This window comes from Helicoverpa zea, chromosome 23 (assembly GCF_022581195.2).
Source record: "Helicoverpa zea isolate HzStark_Cry1AcR chromosome 23, ilHelZeax1.1, whole genome shotgun sequence".
Lineage (NCBI taxonomy): Eukaryota > Metazoa > Arthropoda > Insecta > Lepidoptera > Noctuidae > Helicoverpa > Helicoverpa zea.
Genome location: NC_061474.1, coordinates 9,950,844 through 9,971,219, shown reverse-complemented (window position 1 = coordinate 9,971,219; position 20,376 = coordinate 9,950,844). Strand labels below are relative to the sequence as shown.

Genomic DNA, 20,376 nt, shown 5'->3' with positions numbered 1-20,376 from the left:
CAGGTCTTACAACTGCGCATTTCTCTGCGTCATAGCACAACAAATGTTTTTGTCAAAACAAAAGTTACGTACGTAGCTCCAAGTAGCACGCAAAAACTCACAAAAGAACACGAAATATCCGACGCAAAAATTGAAAAAACGACGCAATACACCGATTTAGGAGAATTTTAAGTAAAAAGGTGTCTAAGTGGACTTTTAAATGATAACGAAATTGCTTATAAAAAAGCTGAAATTGAGCAAAATATTCCATCACAAAATGAGCGAATAGAAAATCACGTATCCAATATACGGGAGAAAAACCATAAAAAAACCTGTACCTACCTGTCCCAGAGGTACAAGAAATAAATATACGGAGGTAATCGAAAATGTTACTCGCAGTGTACCGAGTAGGTACAGGAGAAGCCATAAAATTTGTACTGATGCGTGACGTCACAGCAGTGTTGTGACAAATTGTCGACACGCCGCACTCGATAGGATTTGAGTTTTATTTACTTAAACAGTTTTTTGAGTCGCGTGATTGATTTGGTAGGCGGCGAAGTTGTGTAGCTTTCGTTTTGATTGATGGAAAATTTTAGTTTGTATCAATGAAATTCTGATATACCTGGCGAAACTTGTAATCGAAGCTGGCTTAGGTAATCAATAAATAGAAGTTTAAGTTACATAATAAAAGGTTGGTTAAATTGTATCTTATTTAAGATAATAAACAAAAATCTTTGGATTTTAGACACCATTTACCAACCTTCTCGTGTTGGCTCCAGTGATGATGATGGGTCCAATTATCCAATATCAAACATTAAAATAAATAGCGAAATGTGAATCGGTTTCACGCACAAAAAAATATTATTATCAAGCAAACAATCACCCTGAAGACACGGACAGTAACAGTAGTATTTTCACCTTTTAGCTACGGAACCCCAAAAACTAGAGTGATTAAACCCCACCCTCCCAGCATTATGTCACGTCTTAAGTCAGACACATAACCGCTGGTACATTTCTAGTCACGTCGCAGATATTCGTTTTTGTCAATACACCAATAAATGTGCGTGCCAGCAGCCATGCTCTTGGATTAGATAATTTATTGCTCCAACGACTGGGACTTCCAGATTTGTGTTGTCTTTGTTTCTCTGATTAGCATAAAGATGGAACTTCGTAAGTGGTCCTTCGTATTGGAGTCGGTCGTTCACTCGAAATCTTGGCATGATTAAAACGTATTGTTTATTTAAGTCTCTAATTATTGTGCAGTCTGTCTTTCTCGGTCATCGGATAGAATGTATGTGAGAAGCGGAAAATGGAATTTTGTGCAAGTTGAAAAATAGGCTCTACTGAATTCACTGATTTGTAAGTTGTCAGACGCAAAATTAAAAGCAATTAATTCTAAATTGTTGCGTCTTAATCTTTTATGATCATGAACTGACTCTATCTCATTTCTCAATTGGTGACCCATCATCAAACTCTAGGGAGGTCATCTAAGTAAAGCTCAAAATATTATTATCTAAAAGTTACAAAATCCAATCCGTTATTCCTCCACGTACCACCCACAAGATACATCTGTTCCCGGAATATTCTGGAACACACGACCCGTAACATATCGGAAGCCAGTTAGTTTGGCTCTCGCCTATCTGCGCCTGTCAAATTGCTTAACGTACCGACCTCCGCACCCAATTACTATTATGTGGTCCGGCTTGAGTTATATTTTTGAAGAAAATTCTATCATCACGTGTTTGTATTGTGAGAGATTTATTACGCGTGTGATAGATTGTGAGGGCGACAGTTTTTTTATTGTGTTTGCCACTATTTTGGGCAGTTTAGAAAGAGTGATTTTTTCATTGGTTTTGTAATCGTGAGTGTTAAGAAAGCAAGAAGAAATTCTAAGCTATTTTGGTGATGTATTTATTATACATTTGAAAATGTGAAATAATATGTAGAGTCTTTTGCTACGTTTCATGTTCTCTATTAATATAAAAAGTTTTACATAGAGCAACAGACCAAATACGCAATATATTCTATCAAGAATAAACATCACCTACCTCTAGTATTGTTGCTGATGTTTTGACTAAAGGCAACTCACGGTCAAACACTGGAACAATTTCAGCATTAGAGCTAGCAATGCTTTCAGTGACACACTACTTCATACAGACAGATGGGATCCATCTCTGTGAAATCCTACCTGATTTGACTAGTTGTTACGAGTGAAAGCGATTGTGATGTGTTGAACTTTAGTGGCAGTTGTTCTAGTTTAAATAAAAAGACGAAAATAACAAACATCCGAATACAGAACTTCCTCCTTTTTGGGAGGTCGCTTGAAAATATTAAGGTAGTCCGCAGTTTCGATGTTTTTAGTTCATTAGAGTATATAATGTTTTGTAGAGCAGTGTTTAAAAATTCTATTATATTGACGAGTAAATAAATATCAAGACATGTATACTAAGAAAATAAATACTTTGACTTTGAAGTGCGGACTTTGGTTTTGTACAGAAAATGATCTTTTCAAGAAAAAGGATGAACAGACTGTTCCAAAACTCTTACTAACAACGAAAGCCGAACAAACGACTGCAACAGTTCAACAAAAGACAAACGCCCAAAACAAATGCCATCCCATTGCAAGTAAAATATCGCATGATCGCAACCGTAGCGATTGTGAACAAATTCGCGTCTGACACGGCTCCAGTCTCGACGCTCAGATAAACTTGTCGGTTAGGGTTTTACAAATTTTGGAAAGATATAGTAACACTATTCAGTGAAAAAGAACCTTGCACCCAAAACGATGTTTTGGAGTACCAGAATAAACAAAGTGTTCTAAGCACGAGAATTGAACAAACGACTGTAACAGCTCAACAAAAGAAAACCGCCCAAAACAAATACTTACCATCCCATTGCAAGTAAAATATCGCATGATCGCAACCGTAGCGATTGTGAACAAATTCGCGTCTGACACGGCTCCAGACTCGACGCTATCGATTCGGCTTCTCTGCTGGATTTTATGTTCCACTACATTTGCACGCTCGAGGGAACACCCTGTATGTGGCTCCGATTAGCTTGCAGACAGGTTATATTCAATATTGGCTTTTGTTGTATTGAAATTGGTTTTGAAGTGTGGTCGTTGAAGTTATTATTTTGCATATACATAGAATTGATTATCTTCGGGTTCTAAATCAATAGTATTTATAATCGGTGGTAGTAGAACTAGCGGCATTTTGTTCACAGGCCTCCTCTCACTGGGCATAGGACACGGAGAAGGCCGCATCATCTAATTTTAAACAAGAGTTATGCAAGTCAGTCTTTATCAAAAACTCCAAATTTATAGCAAAATAACTTGTTATCCAAAAGCCCGACATAATCAAAGAGCATCGCGGACAGTTAATATCGCGAGTTCACAAATTGTAGCGGACTGACACTCACTGCACTTAGCGGTCACCGGCCACTGCGGTTGTATTTATACTTGTGTTAGATATAGGTACTATTGTTTGTTTGTATTTCAATGGCTACGGGTAGAAGGACTAAAGGTATTTGGGTTATCATAAAAAGGAATTCTTTAGTCTGATATTTTATCACTTTCGCACTCCATCCACAGCGGGAGGGAATACCAGCATTTTGCAGTGTAAAACCCACTTCTGTTCCTTCTGTAGCCTTTTCCAGGGTTAAAGTATCTCTTTTAAAAGATCACCCTAGACTGCGCTGGGAGTAAGGTGCAAATCCTTGTTGATGATGACCAAACGTTGTTTTTTTTAGGACACTTATCTAATATGACGGTGTATCTATTATTTCTTTAAAAGCCAATGATTTACCGAAAGTGTCCTCAAAATAAAACCCTTCATAAAAGCAAACCACAAAAGCATCAAAATTCATAGCAGGTAAACATCCATAAAAGTTGTTTGTTCGTAGGTTTTCATGAAGTGAAACTGCATAAATTCCTCGGTTCAGTGAAAAGTTCTGTAGAATCAACGTTCATGTCCGCCCACTGCCTGAAGCGGCTAGCTTATGTTTCTACTTGTATGTTTTATAAAAAATTATTGCTTTGTGCTGTGAGTTTACTTGAAATTTTTAAATAAAGGCGGAAGAATAGAATTTGGGTCTTTTAAGGATACTGATTTAACTAGCATTTACCTCTAGACTAGTATTAAAATCATCTCTGATCGCGGTTTTACTCGCGTCCTAAGGCAATTTCTACAGCCACATGGATAATTGTATGATAAATAACGTACGTACTTGTTACTGGATTGATTTCCAAAAAGGTCTTTAATTTACCTTGCACAGACTACTTCATCAATGTACACAGAGAAATTCCCCCAGTACACCGGCATCTTCAACCAACTTCTATCAACTTTTACTTTACAAATTATCACCTAACATTTATTTTTTCTCAACATTCACGTTTTGTGCTCCGAACTTCTGACCACGCAGTCACATCTTCCCACACCTGAGTCCTCTAACTTCTAACGCATAACATCTAACCCCCCCCACCTCTCACCCCTCCACCCACATGCGCCTGTTAAATGCTGTTTTAATTACAGTTGCATACAAAGTTAGCGAGTTACGTGTGGGAGCGCGTTACTTGTCAGTTAGGGCTTAACCGTAACTATTCATTAATATCATGTTAGGTGCTTTGGTGAGTGTAAATAGGTTAGGGTTGTTATTTCATAGATAGAGTATTGTTAGTTTTTGCTGTGTATTTTAGACTAGCTTTTGCCCGCGACTTCGTTCGCGTAGAATGGTGACTTCCGGAAGATTTTTGGTTTGACTAATAGATGGCGCTATATGTCCGGACTAAATTTTATTTTTATATTTCTTTGTAATAAAAACTATCCTATGTCCTTTCTCAAGTTCCAAACTATGTCTGTACCAAATTTCACACAAATCGGTTCAGTAGTTTAGGCGTGAAGAAAAGACAGACAGACAGACAGACAGAGTTACTTTCACATTTATAATATTAGTTTGGATAAAATAAGCGGTCTTTCCTGGCGCAGCTTAGGGGTACGTTTATCAATGTATAAACCATTCTCATGCATGAACTACTATGAATTGGTCAAATGCAAATCCATACAGCAGTTTTAGTCAATCGCGAAAACACAAACGAAGATAAACTTCAATTTCACACGCAAACGAAGATAAATTCAATATTATTTTTTGGCTGACATTTTAATTTCTCAAGACTTGAAATGTACCATCCAAATAAAAACTACTTTTCCATCTACACTCAATAGCAACAACCTTATCGCAACAGTAGTTAGGGAAACTAACTAAATCAGTGCAGACGACCTAACACCTGGCTTACTGAGCTTAGTGCTCTCAGCTTATGTGTGCTTCCTATGCAATCGTTATGATGAACTGTATAAACCAATTCATATGTAGAGCAAACGATGGCAAAGTTAGCTTTCCGTAAGAAATCTCGTTATAGTCAAAAAGCTTGTAAAGTTGTATCTCTGGATAGTCTGAATTTATTTTCAAAATTCTTGTACCTACCTTTTATGTGAGTGTCATAAATAGGCTTCTATGTATTTTGAAGTTGGTATGGAAAGTAGTTTCTAGTAGGAATTTGTAATCCGAAAAAAAACAGTGCCTTTCTCCCACCGACCAAACGAAAAGGGACACCTTCATTAAGAAGGAAATGTGGATTCAACAAATTATATTAAATGGAGATCTGATAGTACAATTGCCTAACATTATCGCTACAAAGGTAAGCAAGCCATTACTTATTGCGTACCTAACAAATACTACTTCCTATTATTTATGTATAGACTAAGCATTAATTGGGATCGCTTTAGTGATGTTGCCTAATTTATGATGTTTTGAAAGTAAGAAAAACTAATATATTCGACGTAAAAATGTTTTTGTGTCGGTTATCAGAGCATTTTGATGCAATTCATACTTCTAAATACTAGCTTTGATCTAGAAAAAAATTTCATGCCGTTTTTCGAGAGCAATGCATGACTTGACCGGCTTCCCGTATACTCAAACAACACTCCCCATTTAACACCACCTAAACATTGTTTTCCAAACAAAACAAAACAATTCGGAGTCATTATATTCACCAGTAACGTTATAACTCAAAGAAATATAATTCCATGCGTCCTGAAGGACGCTCGGAGGATGAATGGGAGGCGGTGAGTAACGGCAACTACACATTGTTACCATCGTATTGTTCAACTCCTCGGGGAAATCTCAAATAAATTTAAAGTGCCAACAAAAGTGCGAAGACGTGATAATGATTTTAGAGGTGTGGTTTAACTGTATCGACCACTCTGAATCGATTCGTGCCCATTCAATTCAATAAAGGTAAGTGTGGATAATTTGCCATTTAAGAAACGTTTAGAATTTGGAAAAGATTTTTTGTGATAATAATCTATTTCTAGTATTAATTAGGTAGTGGTAAAATGATAAAAATAGTGCTGTCTACTGACAAGGTACTCAGGCAGACATACAATTAAATAAGTTATGACGGAGAATCAAGAAGAGAAAATGAACAACTCATCCCGAAAGGGAACTCCAGAATGTAACCAAACCCAAATCAACCTACATCCAAAATACAACCTAATTCCATTTAATCTCAATAAAGAACATTATCGATACAACCAGTCCATCCCTAAACAAGTAATACTTCATTAGAAACACAGTGGGTACATTGTCTCGTTCGGGCGAACAGGCGTCACTTGTAATGAATTCCTAATGGCCCCCCTCGATTATCTCCCAAATGGGGGGGCCATTTGGGAGATAATCGAGAAGAAATTGTTTCTTCAAGATGTAAGTGAGATATTATGCAAATGCTGATGGAAGCGATTTAATTTAGATTAGGACGTTATTATAATACTGTTGCTGGTTTTATCGTGTCGACTGATACGCGCTAGTGAGTGATTTTAGGGAGGAAATGGTGGGGTGTTTTGCTGAAATGGATATTTAGCGAAAATGTTGTCATCATTTTTAAAGAGTATAATTTTTTGAAAATTGTTGTTTCATTTGTCAAAGCAGTAATTTCTCTCCTAAACCACGTTCCCTAAAATACCCCTTAGACATAAGGTAAAACTGAAGCTTCAGTAGCCCAAAGGCTAGATTCCGGTGTACAGTGCTGTGACGCACACAAATATTTCTTCTGGACTACTCGCTCTGTCAAACAAATTCAATGCGAACATTTCTAAAATGTGTGCATAATTCCAGCCTTTGTGCGCGACCACATGCTAGCTGTGGACTAGCGCCGACGCGTAAACTATTATGGTGAAATCTCGCCATAACATCCAGTCTAGTCTATAATATTTTGTACAGTAGTGATATCATGTAATTTATCTTGTTTATTATAAACAAATAAACATGGTTTAAGAATACATCCATGGTTGCGGAACCTCCGAGAGTGGACAGGTACCTATTCACTACTTTTAAACTATTCCGTTTGTTATTATGTGCTCCGTAAATAAATTCGCTGAGTTGACGGCTAATCTCCAAAATCCCTAATATCAGAAAGCTATCACAAGACACATAGATAGACTATGTATAATTCAGTTTCCAAGGATCGGAACTATCATTTGCCTAACCTTTTTCCAAAATAATGTTGGGGTTGGCTTTCAGTTTTAACCGGTTGCACCTGAGTACCAGAGTGCTACATGGAGCGACCGCCTGTCAGATCTCCTCAACCCAATTACCCGAGCAACTCGATACCTACCAAGATTGACTTAAATAGACCGGACATTTCGCAAAAACACCCATTACCTACACAAATAATATCAATTTCACCAAACATACGCGAAAATGACTTCATGAAAGCCAATGAAAGGCCCTTCTTTCAAATTGAGGCTCACTGAAAAGGTGAGTCTTTCAAAAAGATGTTCAGGTGGTAATAGACAACCCTTTCTGGGGTAACGAAGTTTATTTAGTGCTGAATAGCTTTTGATCCGCCATCTACGGGAAGGTGGTGTCTGATTATTGATAGGAGAAGGGATGACAAGCTCGTATTGATGACAAAGGACGTGAAGATGGGTAACTCTTTGTGCCAGTTCGGCGTTTTGAATCGATGCCTGTCTGAGGGCGAGAAAGTACGAACTTTTATAGTACAAAACAGCATTTTATTTGTATTATTAAGTTGTACTAGTTTCTAAACGGTTTCGATTTCGAAGAGACTACATCTAGCAGTAGGATAAAAAGGAACGCTATAATATCCCATTTTGCCAAATAAACTCTTCAACTGCACAATCAAAGACTTACGTTATGTGCACAATACAGGCTTAGGCTTATTTATCAAGACATGGATGACCTACTTATGAATTTCATGTATATAAGAATTTCCTCATAGAATGTGTTCTGAACAATAAAAATCTGACTGTCCCATAAAGCGAGACTACAATAGTGTCCACATATTGTGTGAAGCCTTGAAAACATGTAAATATCGCGGTACAAAGCGATATTCTCCATAACGTTGGAGTTTAGTGCTTAACTACATTATTTCCATGAAAATAACCACCAGTTTGTATATAAACGTATCGTGCTGAAAGTACACGGTAAACAACAAAAAAGTACCACACTGAAAGTTGTGAAGGACTTATTTAATTATCTTTATAAATTAACTGTTCCTCATTTTCACCCGCGGCCACTGGGAACTACTGCCCGCATTAACCTCGCATGATACTCGGGGATAGTCTAGTTTTCTAACAGTGAAAGAATTTTCCAAAGTCTAGTAGTTTCGGAGTCTTTAGTACAAACAAACAAACAAAAAAAATCCTCTTTATTATAATACACAGATAATTTGAAACTAATATTTTTTCATATTTGAATCGGATGTTTATGCTAATAGGAAGTTTGGCAACAATATTTGATCAGAGTAAGCTTCATAAGCTATAGAATTAGGATATAGGTGTACTCACACGTATGTAAATATATAAAGCCTGATTATATCGTATATCGGCACTATCATCGGGCACAGAGGTAAGTGTGGGATTCGATTCAATTTAACGTGACTATCTTATCTGATAATGACAATGTTTTACCGCCTCAAGTGTTGTATATTAACGCGAAACGCGACGAGGATGCTAGAATCAAATAGATCGAATACGGTCGAAATATTTTTTGCATGATATTTTATTAATCTTTAAATACAGTGTAAGGATAGAACATAATCTAAACTATTTTTTAATTTGTTTACCACTAGAGGATTTGAAAGGAACTTCTAAACTGATTATAGAAATAATTCAGTGTTGGAAAATTGCACACTCCGCAGTCTATAGTTTATCAATCATCATTGGCCACAGAGCATCTTGGTCAGATGATTGTGGCAGTGCTTGTCTATGCGGTTATTAGTGTCGCAAGCACTTTCTTTTATGGCTAAATAAGTGTCGTGCAGCTATAGTTTATACAGCTACGGGAAAAAGTAAAAACACGAAAAACACCTAGTAATAAAACTAAACGAATTTAGTTTGTTATGCTACCAGAGTTTGGTAGCTGTACATGATGCATGATATACGCGAATACATCGTAACATTAATATACAAACCTAATGAATACAAGCTAATAATTTAACCAACACAAACAAAACGCTAGTTATCTTAAACTTAGCTTAGTCAAGTAAAGCGGTTAGCCAAAATGGCTCGCGGCTATTGGTCAGATCGATCCACAGGGTTAACCGACAGATGGTAATCAGCCGCAGTTAGGGTTTTAGGGTGTTTTTTACTCAGTGGCTTTATTCATTAAGGAGCAAAGAAAGAAATACGTGTGTGGTGCAGAGGGTTAGACTAGTGTGAGATGTTCTGTCTTCATACACGAATGAAATATAAAAAAACGGTCAAAGGGAAGGGAAGTTTCAGTTAATTTCCTCACATGGCATTCCAATGGTCGATATGCAAGCCGTGTAAAAAAAATTACATAGTTTTTTATTTAGAAACTTTACTACGTGGTCAGAAATAAATCTAACTTATCCTTCCCGATTAGATGTTAATTATAGTGTCTTCTGTGTTTCTCTTTTAGTGCATTATTGAACTTTTCCATGTATCTACTACCACTACCAACCAAAAATAATAATATTACTCGTCTACAATAAAACATGCCGCATCTACACCTTCTTTACTCTACAGCCAGCGTCATGACTATCCGCGCTGCAAAGTGGACACAACACTCGAAATGCTTTTACCATATTATCTTTATCGAGTGGCGAGCTACGCGATTGATATCGACAACCTTCGCTACCTGGATACATAACCACTATAACTAGACCTATGGGTAAACGATAAAATTATTATGGTCTTTGCTATAGAAAAAAAGTTAGACCTAAAGATAGACCTTCTTCTTATTCCTATTTATGGCTCCTTCGATATTTTCGAAGATTTTGCCAACGTTTGGGTGCACCTACACGGTGCAAGTAGCTTGCGCATATTGAGGCACATGCACAGCAAAGCAAGATATCCACCCGCGTGCTCTTGTCACTTGTCACTTGCGCATGTTAACTTGCTCCAGCTACATGCACCATGTAGACGCACCCTTAAGGTAGGAAATAACGGTTTGATCGGTGAAAAATAAGTAGGTGTCGATGTTTGTAGTGCGGAAAAAACGAAAGATCCTTTGTCTCGAAAAGGTTGCTTTTTCAGGTGTAAACGTCGTTTAACCTTTTTCGTAATAAGACCAATTGAGCCGTGAATGACGTTTTATCTTCGAACGTAGCTTTAAAGCATATATCAAACAGGAACCGACATGAAAACCAATCTACCCATATGCGAAAAAGTCTGGCAACGTAACAAATAGTGCTAGCCTAGCTAACCTAGCTCACTCTAGAACCGGTCACATCGTTACCCACACACAAGATAAAATTGTCAAACACAAACATAAAGCGCTTTGTACACGGAGTAACTTTAGTTGAGACAACTATCAACTTTGGAAAGATTTCTATGTTAATGATACTATGAGTGCGCAATGCCATTTTAAAGATATGAAAAAAGCTACATGCCAGTTGCTTCACCAGTTGCTATATGAGCAAATTGCCTAAACATACAGTATTAACAGCATTTTGGCACAAGTCATGGCAATAGCCCTTCCAGTTGGTTGAATTCTCTAAGAACCACCACTATCAAGTATCAAGTCACATTGATCGTTGTATATATGGTAATGTAGGGATGAAGGTATGACGTACATAAAATAAATTTAAATATCGTTAGCTGAGTAGTGGGGGAAGATTTTCACCTATGTGTGAGGAAATCGGATTTTCGGTCGTATTGTTGTGTAAGGGGTTGCCAGGTACTTACGTTTATTTTGGGCCTATTCGTGGGCTTTTAGAGGAAATGTAAATTTATTTTTAGTGGGACATAAGTCATTGTTTTTTGTATTACAGTATTTTTATTAGTATATAAAACCGAGGATTGGAGGGCTCTGCCTCGTAAAATTGACTTTATTCGCATAGAGTAAGAACTTCTGTGCCAGTTGTTCAGTATTGCACAAATGTGATGATCGGCGTTAAAAAAGACTTTTACAATAATTAAAGGCAATAAATTGCCTAAAGGCATGGACACGAGTACACCATCAAGTTACATCACAGCTCATCCTCCGAGCCTTTTCCCAAACTATGTTGGGGTCGGCTTCCAGTCTAACCGGATTCAGCTGAGTACCAGTGCTTTACAAGAAGCGACTGCCTATCTGACCTCCTCAACCCAGTTACCCGGGCAACCCGATACCCCTTGATTAGACTGGTGTCAGACTTACTGGCTTCTGACTACCCGTAACGACTGCCAAGGATGTTCAATGACAGCCGGGACCTACAGTTTAACGTGCCATCCGAAACACAGTCATTGGTGTCTAAGGTATATTTAGAAAGTACATACAAACTTAGAAAAGTTGCATTGGTACTTGCCTGACCTGGAATCGAACCCGCGCCCTCTTATTCGAGAGGTTGGTTCTTTGCCCACTAGGCCACCACGACTTACATCGCGAAGTTACATCAAAGCTACTACTACGGAAATCCACGTGAATTTCTATACATTTTAGTTCGAATGTTTGCCAAATAATTTCAATTTTATTTCGCACTATACAAATTAGAGTACTCACTCGTACAAACGTAGTTCTCTTCCTATAAACAGTAGTGACACGCCACTTAACTTTCCTCCTTCGTTTCGACATCACTCTCTTCAAAGGATGCAGCTGCATTAAATAATTATACACAGCCGTATAATATAAAGCCGCAGCCTCCTTCATAGTACTTCTGGCTAATATAGCCCTAACACCACATGCTCTAATAGCCATTTGCCTAAACAAATGACGATTGAACACAAACGCTTTAGTCACAAGATCCCGGCACGACTGACTTGTAATGTACTAAGAGAATTAGATTCATAACCACATGGATAAGTTACATCATTGCTTCTAAATATGGTCAAAGTATTACCATTGTTTAGATCCAAATTGCTCTTTGTTCTTTAATAGTTGGATGTGAGTCTAAGTATGGTATGTTAAGTGTAGTCTCCTGATTGATTTTCCTGTTGGGGCTACCCCGGGATTCCTAACGAAATGACTAGCCTTTTTGGGTGACTAATTGATAGTGAGAGGAAATGTTTGTGGTAGGTTTTAGCTTATACCTTTACTATAATCACCATGAGGAAAGGAATGAATAAATTCATAAAGGGAAATGGTTGTACTCATAATTGTTAGGAAAAGTTTTATAAGTAACATTTTGCGAATTAAAATGAATTGATAGGATATCGGAATATGTACCTATCCTATAAAACAGGGCTTTTTCTACCTCACCTAAGGTTTCAACAGAATATTTTATCCTAAAATTTATTTTAATTTAAATTCCAGACTACTGAAAAGTATCAGGGTAATAATTATTTTATTAAATTAAAAATAAACACTACTTTGAACTACTTTATGCAGATGGAACTCAAAGAAAATTACGGGAATATAGTTATTTCAATCTCATTCTAGAAACGCTTTCTATTTGTGAAGCAAGAGATAAAAACTTTGCTCGAGAGATGAAAAAAATACACTTTAATGGCATAATTACTGTCGAACAGAATATTATAAATCTGCATACTTATGTAATTGCAGCAAAATAAAGCAATTGATGATAACAGCCGAATTAATTAGCCTCATATTACGATTCCATTTCAACTAGGCTACAAAAACCTAGAAACATTTCCCTATACTAAAATCTGCCACACATTAAAATGTGGAAACCCAAACAAGTTTTCCCGAATGGAAACATCAAACACATTTTTCCTTATGCAACATAATGACCGAATATTGCCGCTAACCATTGATATTAAAAACGCATTAACTTCTTACCTACGTAAGTATTCAATCATCACACATTAGTACATCAAACGTCATAACATTAAAATGTACCACTGACCTTCACTGGAGATGAAGACAGCCATAGCTGGAATAAGTCTGATGTCACCGATGTACTCCTCGCCTCATGATGTGGCCTCGGAGATAGCGGCCCCGAAGATGTCAAACTATGGAGCCTCGTCACCTCATCCGTCGTCGCACACTCCCGAATATACCTATCCAACACCTTCGGCTTTCCTTCTAGTAACTTCTTCAATTCTAGCAAATCTTCATCTGTACAATCATCAGGTGATGATCTGTCTATAACCTCCTTGAATTCTTCAGCACAGTGCATAATCAGTTCATTAGTAGCTAGCACGTCGTATACCACCTTATTGCCTAAGTCCTTTGGACTGCCGTCTACGTTAAAATAATCGTTATCACATTGAGTAGCATTTAACTCGGCACAACCATTCTGTTCTGTGATCTCCACTATCGTAATTGGTGGGTTTTCCTTCAACATATTGTTGTTTTCTATTATTTCTGGGTTCTTTATGTCATCGGGTAGTTCGTAGACCAGCCTCATGAGTTCTTGTGATCGTTTCTGTTTTGGATCGACTACGCTTTTGTCTTTTTTGTTTTCTGGTATTTCGAAGTTGGCGCACTCATCGGTCTTTTTGGAGTCTTTTTTGGCGACAACATCTATCGGCTCCTCGGATGTCATGGCAGTTAGTTTTGGGACACTCCTGCTTCGTTTGTGGCTTCGAACATGTTCGGCATCTCTTGGCTACGTTGTGTTACCTGTAACAAAAAGGGTACTAATGAGTTTAGATCCGACTAGACAGGGTAAACTGTTGATTTGTTTTGTTTCAAGTTGTTTGTAAATCTCAACTTTGTTAGCTTTTCTGTGGGTGAGAGTGTTGGAAAAATAAAGTAAATAATTGTCTTTTATACTTAGTTTTCAATTATTATGTGGTTTCATGTTATGGTTGATTTTAAATGCCTTGAAAAAATCCTAAAATAGAGAATCAATTCGGAATCTAATTAAGGAGATAATATAGAATGATGCCTCAACACACAGTTAGATATCCCCTCAAAATTACACTCGTAGCCAAAGAAAATAAGGCACTGACGTAAATACTAGGATCCTATTAACGTAAAGCAACAAACACATAAATTGAACAACTGAGTATCACGCGATCACGGAATGCATCGAATAAAAACTGTTCATTTCAGTACATATGCTGTCTATTACAATATTTTTCCTTACGTACACTAGCTGGCAATAAATTGTAGCGCGTTTATGGCCGCCATTTACACTGACAATTGTCCGAATATCAGCACTGTTAGTGTCATAGAGTATGGAAGTACAGAAGGTCTATTTTTATTGCGTGACTTTGTTTATTTTTATCCCTAACTTTTTAAAAGCCCGCAGTATCTTTACCATTAGTATGTACTGATTCTAGTGTAGGTACAAAACTGTTAATGGATAAAATATGTCAAAGAAGCCAACGAAAATTTAATTTATTGAATTAACATGAGGTTGCACACAAATTTTGTATGTATCATTGCTGTTATAATTTATTTATTTTGCTATGTAAATACAAACATATTTGTCTACTTCTTAATTATTCGTAACTACCCTTCTGCATATTACCCTTTATGTTTTTTCCCGTGAGTATAGAACATAATTTCACAAAAGCCCATTCGGGCTGGGCGCGGCTTAACCATAATATGAGATAACGATGGATTGTCTTGCCATGAGGTAGCTATGGGGTTTTCATTCAAATTCTGCGGTTTATTAATGTATAATTTAGCAGGAGGTAGGAGTGTTATTAGTCATTTATTTTTATGGTACCTACATGTATATGTAAAGTGTAAATGGAAGAAAAAACCACGCTTACTTTAGAATTTTTAAGTGTGGGTTTCATAGCGATCAACATTGATTTTTTTAATAATAAGCCTACAAATACACCTTCTCCCTAATTAAATTATAATGTTTGTCACCATGAAGTGTAGTAACAAAATATAAAAGTGTATTTTTTTTTTATTTAAGTACCATTTTTTTGTAAAAGAAATTGGTAAACCAAATGTGTAAATAAATATTAAACGCTAGCGTAATAATGATTACTGCGTTAACCTCACAGAATTGTCAATAATTTACTAATGCTTTACAATAAACAGCTGCATTTCCTAAACCACTACCATCATTATTATAGGCAATATATCTATACTACAAGCCAAACATAACAATTATTATGTAACATGTCAATTACAATTAATGTGACCTATAATAATTGACGATTAATCTCAGTAATGTTCCCCTCGAGTACCTACGTCAGTAATGTACTGACAAGCTGTCAAACAAATCACCTTATTCATTGAGGATTCAATGATGTAGGCATTATTGTGGCGTCGTCGTTTCCGTCATACATGTGGGCATTGTTCTATGGTTTTATGTGATTGGAGAAAAAATATGAATAATTATTAATGTCGTGTCGGTTCTTCTGTACTATCTCTACTTCCTCATAATAGGTAAAAAGAGGATTTTTTTATTTGTTTATTTATACCCTAACGGCTCCAAAATTACTGTATCAATCTGAAAACATCTAACACTGTTGAGAAGCTACACATTAGGGGCCGAAATAAGGCTATATCATTTTATCCAGGCTCGGGAAATAGTTTTTACGGGATACGGGAATTATAGTAATTCCCCAATCAATTACATAATAAAACATTTTATTTACTATATATCTCATTAGAACAGTAGCGAACCTCATTATTGAGCTTATTAACCGCGCCATTTAACCAAAACTCATTACATTAATAGTCAAACAGCTTCGATCGTGATACCGTCATCAGGCTCGCCGGTGGATGTCTTTGAATATTAATTACCTCTAAGCATATAATACTAGCTTATTTCCTAGGATTCATTCGTGTCCCAACGAATTTTCAAAATCTAATCACTAGATCAAGAGATTTTATCAAACTCTACCTCTTTATAAAAACCAACTAGGAAACGCCAGGTTTTCAAAAAATGCAATATCTGTCATATCATGCAAAAAGCCACCAAATAATTATTATACTAATTTCCACCACCATACATAGATTATAGCATTCCTCAATAAATGAGCTATTTTATTTACACTGATAGATTTTCTCAAATCTGAGCAGTAGCTTCTGAGATAAGCGTGTTCAAACCAACAAACTCTTCAGTTATATATTAAGTATAGTCCCCCCTTCTTATCCTTGCCCATCTTACACGAAGAGATGTGTACCTAATAGCTGTTATTTCCATAATGTTAGAAGTAGAGAGTCATTTGCTATTACAATAATTGAAGCCATTTTGCAAATCGCGTGTAGTTTTGAATGGAGATGTCGCTAATTTGAGGGGTCGTGTCAAAAGAAAATGGAAAGCCTTTTAGGTAAATATGTATGTAGTATGTAGATAGATAATGCAAGTAGGTATATACAGGGTGTTTGGCGCATGGACCGACACAATTTTTTGGGGGATTCGTGAGGCCATGTACTAGTTTTCACTCATAGACCCAATGTCCTATATGTCACTGTATTCGAGATACGATTTTTTTTGTTTGTTTTTAAAAATTACCGGAACTATCACCTTTAAAACGCTATAACTTTTCAGTCTGTTGTCGAATTTACACCAAATCACTTTCATTGCGTTCTCTGATGTATTATTATTCCAAATAAAACATAAATTCATAGCACTAGATGGAAAAAAAATACTTGTTGAGCTTCCAAAGTCTTAAAAATGAAAAAACGTATGAAAAATGTCAAATTCAAAATTAATTATAAAAAAAAGTAAAAGCTTTTATGAACTTCATTTAATAAAAAAAAAATGCCTACTTAATACCCTTTCCAACGATATGCCACATGGGTGTGAAATCATTAATAATGTCGTCACAAACCTAAAGGTACACATTAACCAGTGCCAGGGTAATGAAAACACAAAAATGTTTTAAAATGTTTTAATTAAATTTAAGTTATAAATTATGTTCAAAATGACTGCCTCTGTTGCGAATGCATGCACGGCATCTTTTTCTAATTTCTACAGTCGTCGTCCTCAGTCGCATTTCTGCTTTCATAATTTCAAAGGCGCAATTTATTCTTTCGATTAAAATTTCTCTTGTGGGTACTTCAGTCGCATACACAATTTCTTTTGCACGGCCCCAGACATAAAAATCCAAGGGCGTCAGGTCTGGTGAACGTGCAGGCCAAGGAATTGGGCCGCCTCTTCCGATCCATGAATTTGGAAAACAGTTGTCCAAATGTTCTCGCACGTCTCGCTGGTAATGTGCTGGACAGCCATCATTTTGGAAAATAATTGGTTCTCCATCTAATACTGGTAATACCAATTCAGGTAAATCTTCGAGTAAAAAATTCAAATAATTTTCTCCGGTCAGGCGCTCTGGTAAGAAATGTGGACCGATCAGGTGTCTTCCAATAACCCCCGCCCAAACGTTTACACTAAACTTAGTTTGAAAGGAACTTTGTCTTTTCTTGCGGGGATTTTGTCTTTTTTGCGCCCAATGGTGAAGGTTGTGGAGATTCACAATTCCCTCGTGATTAAAATTGGATTCATCAGTCCACAAAATTCTTTTTAAAAAATTTGTATCATCTACGTCCGTATGCATCATAAATCGGCAAAAATCGAGCCGTCTCCTGTGATCATCATCTATGAGACCTAGAACAATCCATTAAAGACTGGTAAAAATTCACTTTTTGAATGGCAAAAACTAACATAAATTTAAAAGATAAAATTAGAAAAAATAAAAGTTACTAGGTATTTATTTGAAAAACGAACCAGTAAAGCTACAAGGATATTTGTAAACGTTTAAAATAAGTGTATGGTTAAAACCATTTTAAAATACAAGTTTTTTGGGTGCAAAATTTCAGCACAATAAGGTCGAAGATAACTGGTTCAAAATTTAGTTTTACGATTTCGCCTGATAAAATAAATAAAGTACTTAACGTACCTTGAACAGAAGTGTAGTGATACGCATGCTTTCCATTTTCCCGAAGAACTGACCAAACTTTCCAAACCGACAAGTGAAGTCTTTCAGCTACAACTCGAATACTTGTCGTTGGATCCTCATCAAAAGCTTGCAAAATGCTTTCATCAATTACAACATTATGTTGCCTCACATTAACGCGAGGCTCTTGGAAATTTATGTTTCCAGTCTCCCTCAGACGTCGATAGGTTGTAGCAAACGTCTCGTGGTGTGGTATACGCCGGTTAGGATAACGCTGCTGGTAAATTCTACGCGCTTCACGAGCGTTACAATTAGCGCTGCCATATGCCAACAACATGTCAGCATACTCTTCGTTGCTGAAGTTAGGCATTGTAACAAGCACGGTGAATACACCAACAGTTTAACAGAAAAGTTCAACAAACAAAACTTAACAAAAACAAACTTTAACAAAAAACAACGAAATAGGAAAACGTGAAATACACGGACACTTCCGATAGCAGAGATAGTCAAATCTCGACTAAACAAGGATCACATAACAAACTCCAACCCAATGATAGACAAAGACAAGAGATATTTTTCATGCGTAAGAAAGAGACAGGCAGTTTACCTGCCAATTACCTGCTTACCATTGTTCTATCAAACGGGTTCGTTGTTAGAGACGTTAGAGTGCGTGTTCGTTCCTGCTCTGATTTTGACGACATTATTAATGATTTCACACCCATGTGGCATATCGTTGGAAAGGGTATTAAGTAGGCAATTTTTTTTTATTAAACGAAGTTCATAAAAGCTTTTACTTTTTTTTATAATTAATTTTGAATTTGACATTTTTCATACGTTTTTTCATTTTTAAGAGTTTGGAAGCTCAACAAGTATTTTTTTTCCATCTAGTGCTATGAATTTATGTTTTATTTGGAATAATAATACATCAGAGAACGCAATGAAAGTGATTTGGTGTAAATTCGACAACAGACTGAAAAGTTATAGCGTTTTAAAGGTGATAGTTCCGGTAATTTTTAAAAACAAACAAAAAAAATCGTATCTCGAATACAGTGACATATAGGACATTGGGTCTATGAGTGAAAACTAGTACATGGCCTCACGAATCCCCCAAAAATTTTTGTCGGTCCATGCGCCAAACACCCTGTATTTTATTGAGTGGTAATATTGCGTAAAATTATGACAGCGGTAAGAGTATTTTGGCATTTTGTTATATGTTTTTGAGATAAATCAATCTATGTATATAATATTGTTGAAAATATTGATTTCTGTCAAAAAAAACTGAGTAGTTTGTTTGTTTGTTGGAATGCGATAATCTCAGGAACTACTAGACCGATTTGAAAAATTCTTTCAGTGTTAGATAATAGCTCATTTACCGAGAGGCTACAGGCTACTTTTTATTTGATTACGCAAAGCAGTTTCTACGGGAAGCGGGTAAAACTGCTGGCAGACTCTAGTATTCCTATACAAAACAGTCTAGATTATATCAACAGTAAACATTATTAACCAATTCATAGTTACCGCCCACATGTTTGTTTAAGCAAATTAAAGTACATTAATAATAATAATTATAATAATAATTAAGCTTTATTTAATTCCACATTAATTTACAAAGCCAAATGAATTTAATCAGGGATATTTAAATATAATTATTTAGGTAATGTGGACCCCCTTAGGGTAAAAGCCTCCTCCAAAGAATTCCACTTATTTCTGTCTCTGGCCGTTGACATCCAGTGTCTTCCTGCGGTAGCCACAATCTCATCCTGCCACCGTCCACATGGACGCCCTCTACCTCGCTTGCCTGGTGGGCCTTTCCAGTTTGTGATGTTGATTGTCCAACGATTGTCCGTGTATCTCGCAACATGACCAGCCCACTTCCATTTTAAACTTTTAGCGAACTTTAGAGCATCATTTACTTTGGTAATTTCTCGAATTTCTGTATTTTTGACTCTGTCTCTCAGCTTTACGTTTAAGCAGCTTCTTTCCATTGCTCTCTGAGTTGTCTGGATTTTGTGTCTTGCTTTCTGGTCGTAGGTCCATGTTTGGCAGCCGTAGGTGAGGCAGGGTAAAATTGTCGAGTCTAAAATTATCTTTTTTAATTTAATTGGTAATTTTGATTTCAGAACCTCTTTTTGAGCCCAGTACTTTTTCCATGAGATAG

General features: G+C 36.5%; 1 protein-coding gene across 3 annotated transcripts in view; it reads right to left on the bottom strand.

The window, feature by feature from the left end:
* Positions 1 to 20,376, bottom strand: part of LOC124641749 (cGMP-specific 3',5'-cyclic phosphodiesterase) — a 141,153-nt gene that overhangs the window by 35,482 nt on the left and 85,295 nt on the right. Inside the window, exon 2 of one of the 3 annotated variants that reach the window (XR_006985700.1) lies at positions 13,307 to 14,027. Coding sequence is in view for 2 of the 3 variants with exons in the window: in XM_047179919.1 (XP_047035875.1) it covers positions 13,307 to 13,948 (642 nt within the window). In the remaining variant the exon portion in view is untranslated. Of the gene's footprint in view, positions 1 to 12,003; positions 12,244 to 13,306; positions 14,028 to 20,376 lie in introns of those variants that run through there. The other 2 variants (XM_047179919.1, XM_047179920.1) reach the window with 2 other exon arrangements.